Source organism: Acanthopagrus latus, chromosome 1 (genome assembly GCF_904848185.1).
Source record: "Acanthopagrus latus isolate v.2019 chromosome 1, fAcaLat1.1, whole genome shotgun sequence".
NCBI lineage: Eukaryota > Metazoa > Chordata > Actinopteri > Spariformes > Sparidae > Acanthopagrus > Acanthopagrus latus.
The window spans coordinates 24,744,835-24,757,141 of NC_051039.1; the positions used below are offsets into that span (position 1 = coordinate 24,744,835).

General features: G+C 42.6%; 1 protein-coding gene across 1 annotated transcript; it reads left to right on the forward strand.

The window, feature by feature from the left end:
* The first annotated feature begins 2,075 nt into the window (after positions 1 to 2,075).
* nfil3-5 (nuclear factor, interleukin 3 regulated, member 5) lies at positions 2,076 to 12,063 on the forward strand. Its single transcript, XM_037107390.1, has 2 exons — positions 2,076 to 2,584; positions 8,035 to 12,063. Exon 2 carries the CDS (start codon positions 8,586 to 8,588, stop codon positions 10,461 to 10,463), a length of 1,878 nt encoding a protein of 625 aa, XP_036963285.1. The 5' UTR covers positions 2,076 to 2,584; positions 8,035 to 8,585; the 3' UTR covers positions 10,464 to 12,063.
* Positions 12,064 to 12,307: the final 244 nt, after the last annotated feature.

A 12,307-nucleotide genomic window follows, 5' to 3' on the forward strand; every position in this document is an offset into this window, starting at 1 on the left:
AAATGTTTTGAGAATATAATACAAAGAAGACATTCGTGCATCAACAAAGGGTTGAATTATGTCGTCTGCCGCAGCCATCCCAAATTGGTTAATGTCTTCTGATCTGAAAGTTAGACACAGTAACAATTGGTACCATCATAAAGAATATCAAAATACACTATATAGTTAAAACTTTAGATAATAGTTACTGGACTGTATTATAATAATCAGCTGCAACTTTACTACAAAAACTGCTTAATAAGTTAGAGTATTAGCTAAAGTTTAACTATAAATGTACTATTCGTTAATGATGTGGGTTTTTTGCTATAAATTGTTACTAAATATGTTAGATTTACCCAGACATGATGGTTGAACAAGAAGCACATAGCCTTGTAACTTATTTACATTGATATTATAACAGATAAACAAATGTTGTGTAAATTAGCAATCATAGTGTTTATTAGAATTTATTTATGTACACATGATGATACATCATAAGAATATAAAACTACACATACATGAACCTATACACTCGAAACAGATGTTTTGGGGAATAATATTAGGAGGTAAAAATACCTGATATTGGTATATTTCAGCCGACATGGTTATCAAACACTTTTGACAAACATAATTAGGCAGGATATTTCACAGTTTACCGTTAAATCTCATTGTCTTTAATCAGTGCACAGAAGCCAGTATCAGCCAACATCATATCGGGCTCTATTTTCTACACACCTTTAACCATACTTTTAAAATGGCATAAAACAACAATATACGACATGCACTAAACAAAAGGAAGCAAATTGCACTGTATGACCTGGCTGCTGTGGGCATGACTGCTGCTCTCAGCCTGTTTCTTCTGCACGTGAGGTATATGAGATTGATTCTGCTCAATATGTCTGTTTGTATTGTCTGCTTGTGTCTGTGGGAGCAAATCCTGGAGTGTGCACGTTGTTTGCGCGACCAGCTGAATGGCTGCCTGTTGCCTCCTGCTCTGAAGAGATGAGAATTGCGGTGGTGGGGTGCAGCTCTCAGGAGACGACGTTTGTGAGCTTTATGCAAAAATCTGTTTAATTCTGATGTAATATTCAGTGCACAGATCCAGATTTGTGCTGCCCCGTAGCTCCACAGTGGCAGCATCAAAACAAAGGCATCAAAAAATCAAACAAAGAACAAGAATGGGTGGGTTGTTGCATGACCTTTTACAGAGATGGACTGTAGGACTGGGCGGCATATCGATATTGTATCCTTGTCATGACATGAGTATATATATATATATATATATATGGTTGGTTTTGGATTTTGTGATATGGCATAAGTATTCAAAGTATTCATTGTTACAACAGTGTTGCACAAATATCTTGATATTTGATGTTGTTGCCAAGAAGTGCTTTTGAGGAGATTTCCAAAAATCTTTTTATTGGCTATATTGTGTACTACAATACCATTGAAAAATATAGTTATATTCTTTTTAAAGATGTACTCTGTTATATTGGGGAAATCACTCTAAACAGATGAGAACAGTCTTCATTAACAGATTTTGTTATGCCTAAACAAACTAAATAAAGACATTTTCTTTGTTTCCATGCTTGAATAAACTAGAAAAACAAACTGACCTTAAAGGACACAGTTTCACTGTTTTGCCTTGTCTATATGTGGCGGACCCTGCCACCATTCAAGCTTCAAACGGTGTTCTGAGGACCTTGTTTTCCTCCAAGCACAGCTTGTTTGTATTTTTACCTTGTTAATCTTGTAAATATTAAACTTCTGAGTTTGAATTTCATCTCCTCTCCAAAACACCATAGTGCGCCTTTAAAAAGATATTTCTTTTTTGAAATCGTGCCCTTCAACTGTTCAAGTCCAAAGATGAAGGTGCCAGCAGTGGCGTAAGAAGATCTTTTACAGGTTCATTTTGACCTTCACTTCATTCATCTACAAAGTATCCACCAGGAGAAAATACAGAGCCAACGCTGATGTGCAATGACAGAACATGTAACAGGGAGTTGCACTTGCACAGCTGAAGGACACGATGTTACGGCTATTATTGAAGCCCTACGCAACATGGTGTCTGCGTAACCGCATTCGTGCCCTTGTTATAAACAACGTGAAGGAGATGGCACTACACCGTGGAGCAGAGATGGACGGGTGGAGAAGAGAGGAGAAAGAGACACAGTGACGGAGAGGGACAGAGAGACAGACAGAGAGACAGAGAGAGAGAGAGAGAGAGAGAGAGAGAGAGAGAGAGAGAGAGACTCGCGCGGAGGGATAGAGGACAAAAACGTGACTAGGCAGCCTAAGAGCTGTTATGCAACCGCTGACCTACTAACACATATTTCTAGAAAGGGAGCCGGAGAAACTGGAGCAAAGTGTCCGACACCGCACAACACAGAGGCAGCGCGAGCCAAGAGACAGAAACTGCATCCACCCGACCCACTGACTCAACCACAGCTGAGCAGAGCACCGACACGACCGGCAGACGAAAACTTTTCGCCTTTTTGGGAGGTTTCTTCTCAAAAGACAAGGAAAGGAGGAAACGGGAGCGAGACAGCTTTTGTGTCGGGGAAGCCTGAATCTTTTTTTTCCCCCTCCTCCAGGACATGGAAAGGTATGTTGTGACTGAGCGGAAGGCTGCTTTTCTGTCTTTGTCTTTGTCTATTTGTGGCACATTATGTTCTTTACTCGGTGTGCTGTAACACACAAGTGTCTCCGCTGAATGTGTAGAGGCGAGGACATGATGCTTATGGCCGGTTATTGTTCACATGGCGACTCTCGGCAGATCGGCGCGTCCGTGACTTTGAGACGCTTTGCGGCTTTTTGTCACATAAATCGCGGCGCTCGCGGGGCTATTAAGCTAGTTTTAAAGGTAGTTTTCTTGCGTGTGTCGCTTTTGACTTTAAGTAGAAACATGTAGGACTCCGGACTGGAGAAAAAAACGGAGCCGGTTGTATCCCACGTTATGTGCTCAATGTCAAGGCGAGGTTATTTCCCTCATGGTGGTGTTTTCCAGGGACTCGGGGCAGCTGCTCCGCTGTGTTGTCTGGTTAATGCAGACACACACTGTACTATGTTAGCCCCTGCACGTGGCATGCTACCGTCTGTAGGTGTATGTTGGCTGTATGTAGGTCACTAGATCACCTTAGCTGCGTACATATGAATTCTTCTTTGTGGCGGTCCAGCTGATGCAAACACGAGACTGGATTAAAACATGGCTTCTACTTGTCTTATATTAGTACTAATGTCACATTTTTAATATAGGCGGGTCAGAGTGGAGAATATAAAATAAAGATAAAAATATAATATATAAAAAAGGAAACATGCAAAAAAAAAAAAGTTTTTTGGTTGGATACCCTGTGTTAATATTTTGTATATATGTATGAAAGTAATGCATCTGAACACACTGTTTTGTTAATGGTTATGTTTATACAAAAAAATCATTTACTCATGAGGTGCTCAGTATTTCCTCCTGTTCCCAGATTACATTACTCTCATAATTATGGATAGTTCAAGTTCAAAGGATAAAAGAAAAAGAAAAAAAAAGTCACAATATGTCTGGTTTTCATTCAGAGTGAGTCACCGGCTGATTCTTTTTTTGCTGGTAGGATGTGTTAAGTAAAGCGCAGAGCTTTGCTGCGAGGGAGTTGGAGGGTATGACATAACCAGCACGCAGCAGGGAGAAGCAATAAACAGCAGCTCTCTCCTGGGACAGACCGGCCTGTAATTGATTCCTGTTCACACCCTGAGCTTCATACCCAGATTAATACCAAATCCATATGTCTAAAAGCAGAAAGATATACACCAAGTATGAATGGGTGGGAAGCGTATTTTAGAAAAGTGCATTCATCAGTGATGTAACACAGCTGCTCAGTGCAGTGAGCTATTTTTAAAATTGCTCAGGTTTTTCTCCTCTAAGAAAAAGCATCGAACAAAAAAAAAGCAGAACAAGGTTGAAACAGACACAATAATCTTGTTTTTCTCTTTGTTTGGTAAAAAACTCTCCAAGATCTTGGCGTGAGGTTGTTGTGAAAAAAGAATAACAAATGAATAGCCAGGATGTGATGCAATGCATGGAAACCCCTGTCTGGCGAAAGGCAGGCAGAGTCCTGGTGAGCTTTTAGTCCGCCTGCTGCCAGCTGGTCTGGTTTCACAGCCATCTGCATTGCTCTGTCCCAGCCAGCTCTGCGAATATAGGTCAGACCTGTATCTGGACAAGGAAAGACATGAGGTGTACAGGGCAAGCTGTGGACTACTTTGAACACTCTGCCTGATACTAATTGGAATATCAAGACAACAGATACATGCAGACTTTAGCAATTACAGCTACTTTTCACAGGTTTCCTTCTTTGGTGTTTTTTTAATTTTTAAAATTTTTTTTTTTATTTTTATGTTGGTAATCTGCAGACTGTAAGTAGTTAAACCCTTTTACTTTTTAGTAAAGATGCCAACATGTTGCAGGAAATCAGAGTGAATTAAAAAAGATGTAGGTCACATGTCAGCAGATGACCCAGTAAGGTTTAAAACACTAAACAAACAAATATGCAAATGTATAAGCATATACACATTTTGCTTATTACATGATCAGGTCATGCTTATCTTTTTGGGAAACAAATATTCAAATTACACTTTACCAAATTTGCAACCTTCGCAGAATAAGCATTTCTCTATAAGCTCAAGTATTCTGTCACTAATTATTAGTAAAGGTTGAAGTGTTTTAGTCTCTTATTACTTGGAGGATGTGGTAAATGGCGCTCAGCCGTAGGTCTCACTAACTGACCTGGAATGTCTGGATTCCTGTCTCCTAGTTTTGGTTCTTGACACAAAAGCTGTGGGACAAAATGGAGACTCCTAGCTGGGGCCCCTCCACGTGTGTGGTGTTGGATCACTTAAAAGATGGAGGAGGGGAAGAGGATGCCATGCGTTTTACTCACACTTGCCGCGGCGGAGGTCAGAGGTGAAACATTCCTCCCTGAGCGGCAAGTGCCTGGGAACTAGTTCAGACTTCCGAGTCGGGTTTTCAAAAGCCAAAAACACTGAAAACAAACAGATACAGGAGCTACAGTGAATCATTTATTTTTAATGGGAAATTAACACCCCCCCCCCACCCCCCCACCCACCCCCAGAAAGCCGATTGCACAATGTGCTTATATTTTTATTTTGCATTTTTATTTGTATTTTTATTTAGTCTTTTGTTTATCAAAGCATAACTTGCACTGGTAGGATAGTGAATGGGAAGATTGCAGGACATTCAAAGCCACTAACCTGTAGCTTCTGCTGCTATGTAATAGGCATGCGTTACACAAGCTTCGCTTCGCAACAAGAGAAATTCAGAGCACGTACGTTACGAGCAAAAACAGCAGCCCCTCCCCTTGCAGTCCTGAGAGCCTGTTATGTGTGGATTTGGCTGCAGCGATGGGTGTGTGCTCTGACGTCAATGCCATCTCCCTATCTCTCACTATTGTTTTTCATCTGCTGCTGTTACATTTTGTTACGTGCAGCAAAAGGTGTCATCAGGTTTTATAGAGCGAACAGAGGTTAATGTTGCATGAAACTCACTGGGGCTTTCAGGATCAGATTTTTGAGACAGATGACGTCTTCAAGTTCGTCTCTTTTATTGCTGCAGATTCTGTAAAATTCCTCTCATTTCCACAAACTGAATTCCTCCTGTCACCCTATCCCCCCCGCTTCCTCCCTCCCTCACCTCTTTCTGTCGCTCTATTTTTAGAGTGCACTCTAATACTCTCTTTCCCTCTCCTGCCCTCCCTCCCTTGCAGTCCTACTGACCTATTTTATGGCGCACCGTCAAAGACAGGAGGAGTGTTTACTGCTTAGCGTCGTTTCTAGGTCAGTGGGACAGCGCAGACGTATGCATGCTTCCTTCCCACCCGCCCGCCTTTGTTTCGTGCCCACCCCTCCCCTGCAAGTCTTTATGAAAATTATTCAGGGAAGGGGGAAAGGGGGGCTGGCTGACCCCACATTTTTCCACATCTGTTGGTGGTTGAGTCCAAATCCTTTTCTGTTCGGCGCAGCCTTACTCCAGTTTCTTGAGAAAAGGGGATGGTAAAATTCTTGTCTTGGCACTGAAAGGAAAATTAAATTTGGAAAACAGCCTGCAGTCTATCTAGACTTGCCTCTGAGTTACAATGTAACAGATATAGACATATTATTTTAATCAGAATTAAAGCTGTTTCACAAGGTCACAACCTGTTTTTTAATGTAAGATAATGTAACAGGTTCATTGACCCTGGTGGAAGCAGAGAAATGCTGTAACCAGTCTGGAGAAGGTGCACGTTAGATTAAGTAGTTATGTGGCATTGACTCTACAATGCGAAGTAAGTGGTTTGTGATATGGAAACAATATACTGCAGCACAGCATATTGTTTTATTTGCCTTCTCTCCACCAGAGCTTTAGTAATGGGAACAGTCAGCAGAGCTTCTTTGTTCAGGTCTACTCTGTCTGCTCACGCCTTGTCTGGTCTCATACTCCAGCCACCGCTATACAGACAGAATATGAGGCTAATATGGGAACATAAATTAGTATTAGGAGCTGCTGTTTCTTCAGCAACAGTCCAAAACAACTGATATATACTGTAATAATACCAACATTTTCCAATAATGTTTTATGAATAAAAAGATGCAGGAAATATTCTGCATGTATCTGTTTCTCTTAAATTCTTAATGTTACTATTGCTTCTTGTTTCAATTCAGTTTCAATCTGTGAAAGTCTGTTTAAAAGCTTGAAATTTAAGATTTATGATTCAAGTTAAATTTTAATACACGACTTAGTATCCAGAAAACTAATTGTGGTTCAAGGATTCCAGTTTCTAATATTCATATAGAAACTGTGAGCCCTGAAAAATTAAGGAAAACAAGGGAAAAACTGGTTAATACAAACAAGCAAGGGATGATAAAGTGAATATTTGTGTTACATTTAATTCCAGTGTTTTGCAAAATGAAAGTAGACACCAGAGGACTCATTGTTACCCATAAGCACACTGACCTAGATTATTTCATTCCCTGTGTGTGTGTCATAAAAACATGTTTTCATGTTTGCAGTGGACTCCGGGGCTCAGTGTAATGATGTGTTATTAATTACTGCATATCAACATTGTAATGCTGCGCAGTGAGAGAACCAGAGGACTCAGGCGTAAAACAGCAGATCTAGTTATTACATAACGGCGTCAACATCTGTCCGAGCTGCACTTTGCACTGTTGTTAACTTTGTGGTGCAAGACAAGCTGGACGTGCAAGGCTTCCTGTAGCTTTAACACTGCATAGGGAAGTGTTGTGTAATTTCAGACAATGTGACGGCTACCAGAGAAACTGAGACATTGCCATCGTGACGGAAATCCCCCCTCCCCCATAGACACACACTGACACTCCCTATTTCTGCCACTCCTGAATCAGTTTGATGTATTACTTTCAATTCCCTCATTTTAGTCCACATTGATGCAATAAAGAAAACAAAATGTAAAAAAAAAATAATTATAATTACAATTTTTTTTCATCACACACCATATTATGATTACAGTGATATACATCAAGTCAATCCCTGATCATTCTCTGCCCCGCTCAGTCCCCTATCTGTCAGTCTCTACCAAGCCGGCACCAGGTCAGGCTGCTTCAGTCCTCATTATGTGACTATGACAGTGCCCTGGTCTTACGCAAGAGCTCTGCAGTAGCAGCAGCAGCAGCACTTACAGCATGTTGAGTCCCAGCCACAGCCCCTATGTACTCATGGTGCATGCAGCTACTCACGCTCTGCATGCATCCTCCTTTTCTCTGTGAAGCCAAGGAGACAGAGATAAGACAGACAAACATTGCATAACATTGGAGGATTATGTCACAGATATTTGGCACAGCTTGAATTGTAATCAACAGGCTGTATATTGATCTGGAGTCTTATTTACTACACTCAGGAGAGCCACATTAATGCTTGTGCTACAGTTCACAAATCTTGTTCGACCTGAAATATAATGCATGTATATGCCACAATGAACTGCAGTGGTTTTGCAGATAATCTAACTCTCTCTCCCCCCCCTCCCTGTGTTCTTCACCCAGTTAGTGGTCAGCAAACCGCACCACTGAAGCCGGATCCTCAGGGAGCCCCGAAGTAGACGGACTGACCTACATCTTCTGTGAGACACTGAGAGAAGCAGGGCAACGGCCTGACAGGCATCAAAGCTCTGCTCAAGTTTGAGGAAGACTGCGATAAACTCAAAATCACCTTGAGGGAGACTCCAGAGACCGCTTTGAACTATTTACCAAGATAGCTGGAAGACTCTTCGCTCAAGAAACAAACTTGTTTCTTTTTTTAGGTTCTTTGTTCAGAACACTACTTCAATGTCTGAGGTTTTTGTGGAGTTCCACCTCTTTTTAATCTTCTTGGCTAATATGGACACTTGAAAATTTTATTCTTGAAAGTTAAGTAACAGAAATCAATGAGGCTGTCCCTTCGAGGAGCACAAATACCTCATCAAGAAGTTTTCGCTGATCCTGCGACATAGGTCAATCTCCTTAGTAACGAAACAGAAAGCTCATATAGTTTTGCATCTTTTCCCTCCCCCCCTTTGCCCTTTGCTAGAGTTACACTCTGGCCCAGCTGGGAAAAAATGGAAAGTCTGAGTATACACATCCCATCCACCAGCAACAAAAATGCCATGGAGATAGATACTTTTTCTAACTACAACGAAAGCCTCCCATCCCCTACTCCTGAAGCTGGAGCGCGGGTCAGCCGTCAGCCCAAAGGTTCCAAGCCCAGTGCGGCATGCCGTCGCAAGAGAGAGTTTATTTCTGATGAGAAGAAAGATGCCTGCTATTGGGAAAAACGGAGGAAGAACAATGAAGCAGCCAAGCGATCAAGGGAAAAGCGCCGCCTCAATGACATGGTGCTGGAGAACCGGGTCATGGCGCTGAATGACGAGAACGTTCGTCTTAAAACTGAGCTCCTTCAACTCAAGTTACGTTTTGGCCTCATCAGCACAGCCTCCTACATGGAGAAGAGTCAACAAATCTCCAACAGCGCTGCTGCTACAAATGCTGCAATCAATGGGAGCAGCTCCAATGGCACCCCAAATAGTAATGCCTACCTCTCAAGCAGTGGCTACTCCAGTGCATCTCAGGTGATGCTGAATTCTGACTCATCTGAAACTGAACAGTCAAGCCGTGGCGAACGCCACAACATGCTTCACGGTTACTCTCCCCGGGGCTCCGTCTCTGACATGTCTGATGGCTCCTCCAGAGACAGCCCTGAACCCATGGGCTACAGCATAAAGAAGGAGCCCTCAAGTATGGAGGTGGCCAGGTTGGAAAGCAACGGGATTTCCAATGGGATCGCTAACAGGATGACCAATGGACTGCCAAGTGGGGCCTACCATGGCAACCACACTGCTCTGGTTTCAACTCACCAGCAGAACACCTCATTGGCTGAAAGTGCCATGGACTACCAGCATCCCCAACAGCAGCAGCAATGCCACATGGAGGCCTCAAGTCCCGCTCCTCAGGCAACCTCCGCACAGAGGAGTGTTATCTTGTACCGCTCCAGCAGCGGCTGTTATCCCATGGAGAACCAGAGGCCGGAGGACCAGCAGCCCCTGCAGTGCAGACCGCTGCAAGGCCAGAACATCTCAACCCCCAAGTTCTCTGACTGCTCACTGACCATCACAGAGGTCGCTGAGAAGCTAGAGAGGACGAAGACCATGGACTCACCTCAGTATGAATACTCTAATGGTCATGTTGATTTGGCAGAGGAGCTGCAGCAAAGGTACAAGTCCAATACCCAACAACAGCATGAGAACCATCATGAGAACTACAGCTACCAGGGTCAGGAAAGCAGTATTCAGCATGCAGAAAGCCACCAGAACCCCTTTGCCCCTGATCTGATCAATAACACTGAGGAGGGCAAGTCGTCCCTCACACAGCACAACAGCTACCTCAACACACTGGACGAAGAGCCCCCAGTGCTCACCTACGAGGGAGGCCCGCGGGCTGATGGTTTTTACCAGGAGAACTCTTCCAATAAGGACACCTCATCCAGTGATGGGGACCCTCGTAGCTCTGACAAGGAGGCCTCCACAGATGATGAGTCTCCCTCCTCGTCCTCCTCAGATATCAGCAGCTACCACCAGAAGTCTGAGGGACCTGCTGGCTCACATAGTGAATTCCAAACTGAGGTCAAAGCCACTGCCCTACCCCACAAGCTGCGCCTCAAGTACAGAGCTTTGTCCAATGGGGCGGCAGGAGTGCAGCTGGAGAGACCAGTTAACTCCTCCGTGTCCCCCTCTCCTAATTTGCCTCAACACCCTTACTTAGCTCTACCCAGCAACCCTCACAGTGCCCAGACCAATGGCGAGAGCAAAGACATGGAAAATGAAACTGAGTATGCAGAAGAGGTCAAGTCTCTTGTTAATGAGCGGGCAGAGGCTAAAAAGGAGGGAGGAAAGAGGGGATCCAGCAGCAGTAAAGGTGGGCGCAATAAGAGGCGAGATTAAGGACATTTTGGGGCAGCGCAAGCGCTTTCCTGTCACCTCTTTGTCATCTACAACAGACAGACAATTATGATTCACATCGCCACCTTACAAGACAGAGAAGTAGCCAGTGATCTGTGTGAACTGTTTTTAGGATGTGATTTCACCATAAAGTTCACTGTGTCACCTGTTCCCCATCCCTTTACTCTCTTTACTCCTACCTCCCACCTGTCCCTCTAATGAAAATAATAGATCACTTACGAGGGAGGGGACAGAATGAAACTCTCCAGATATTTCCTGGGATATTTCCTTCGTGGAAAATTCAAACATTATTCAATTATTCATTTTGTACCAACTGCCTTGGTGGCTGGCCAGCGTCTATTGTGGCATTATGGGAACATTCCTTTTACCAAAGAATACACATCCTTCCCTTAGTGTCTCCCTTTTTGGCAGAGTTACATTCTTCCTCCCTCAGAACACATCTGTACCTTTCATCCTCTTAACATCTGCACACAACCCTCTTCACTTCTGAAGCACTTAGATTGTATATTACTGTGACATAAATTTGCATATATGGAGTATATATTTTACAAAGAAAAATTTGGCAAAAACAACAAAAAATAAAGCAGTGGGAAACAGAAGTCGTAGACTTCAACATAATGAGTTTGTTCCTGTTGAGACACCTTGTACAGTCCTTTTTTGTCTAGAAAATGCCTCAAAGAAGTTTTTTTTATGAACTAAAACTATGAGCCGCAACGTTTTAGCAACAAAGGTACCCTTTTTTCGAATCAGATCAGGGGCCTCATTCAGGTGATCTGAGCTCTTTTGACACTTAAAGCTGTCAAAACAGTCTAGGCCAGTTATACGCATATCAGTCAAGGCTATGCAGTCACACATTGCTGTTGGCAAAACCTGACAGCACAAGGCAAACCTTGTTTGCCAGCCGTTCAACAGAAGTCAATAATCTTCATTTCCAGACACAAACTGTCTGTCTAATAAATGAAATTGCTCTCCAACCAGCAAAGCTGCTCTCTCTTCATAAGGTGCCTCTTTATTGTGTTGTCCCTCGTCCCTACTTTGGCCAATGTCTTAACAATCCCACTCACCTCAGCACTGAGTTGTTTTTGCTAGATCATATAGTCTGTACAAGTTTAACTGTTTCACTTCCTGGTGCCTGCCTCTGGCCACTATGTATAAATGTAAAGTTGTCGCTCTCTCTCTTGTATACTGCTGTCATATTTTATTATTATTTTATTAATATTGTTATTTTCTATTATATTCGGTTATAATTTTGGTTATTATTATTATTATGTGTATTTTTCTGTCATCCTGTTGTGTCATTTTGCTCTATGCTCTTCCTAGTTGTGCTGTGTATTTACCCATGCTGCCCTTTGCCCCAGTTTCCATTTGTACTCTGTGTTATCGTATAACCTTTGTTGTTTGACGAAAGACTTTCCCAAAAAATGAAAAAAAAAAAAAAAATGGAATAAGGCTTGTCCAGAAGTGATTATGTATCGCTATACTTCATGTGGATATGCAAAATGGTTACAAAACACTCTTCTTTTTTTTTTTTTGATTGTGAAAGATTCAAAATGGGGAAAAAAATAAACGGTTGTTGAATTCATGTACGTCTCTTTTGAACTCTTTGAGTCTCTCTAATGAAGTGCATGTGGCACAATCACACAGACATATTCAGGTCAGCCTTTTTCTAGCAGAAGGCTGACTTGCTGATTCACACCTCACAGACAGCAACATCCCAGTCTGCCAGTACAGCTCAGCGTGAGCAGACACAGCCAGAAAAACTTCACTGGTTCACCACGTCATCACTTAATGCTGCCTCCTGGCAGGGATTCACTAAAATGAAAAAA

Excerpts from the sequence above, each read along its gene's own strand:
- nfil3-5 (XM_037107390.1), top strand. The coding sequence starts at position 8,586 with ATGGAAAGTCTGAGTATACACATCCCATCCACCAGCAACAAAAATGCC.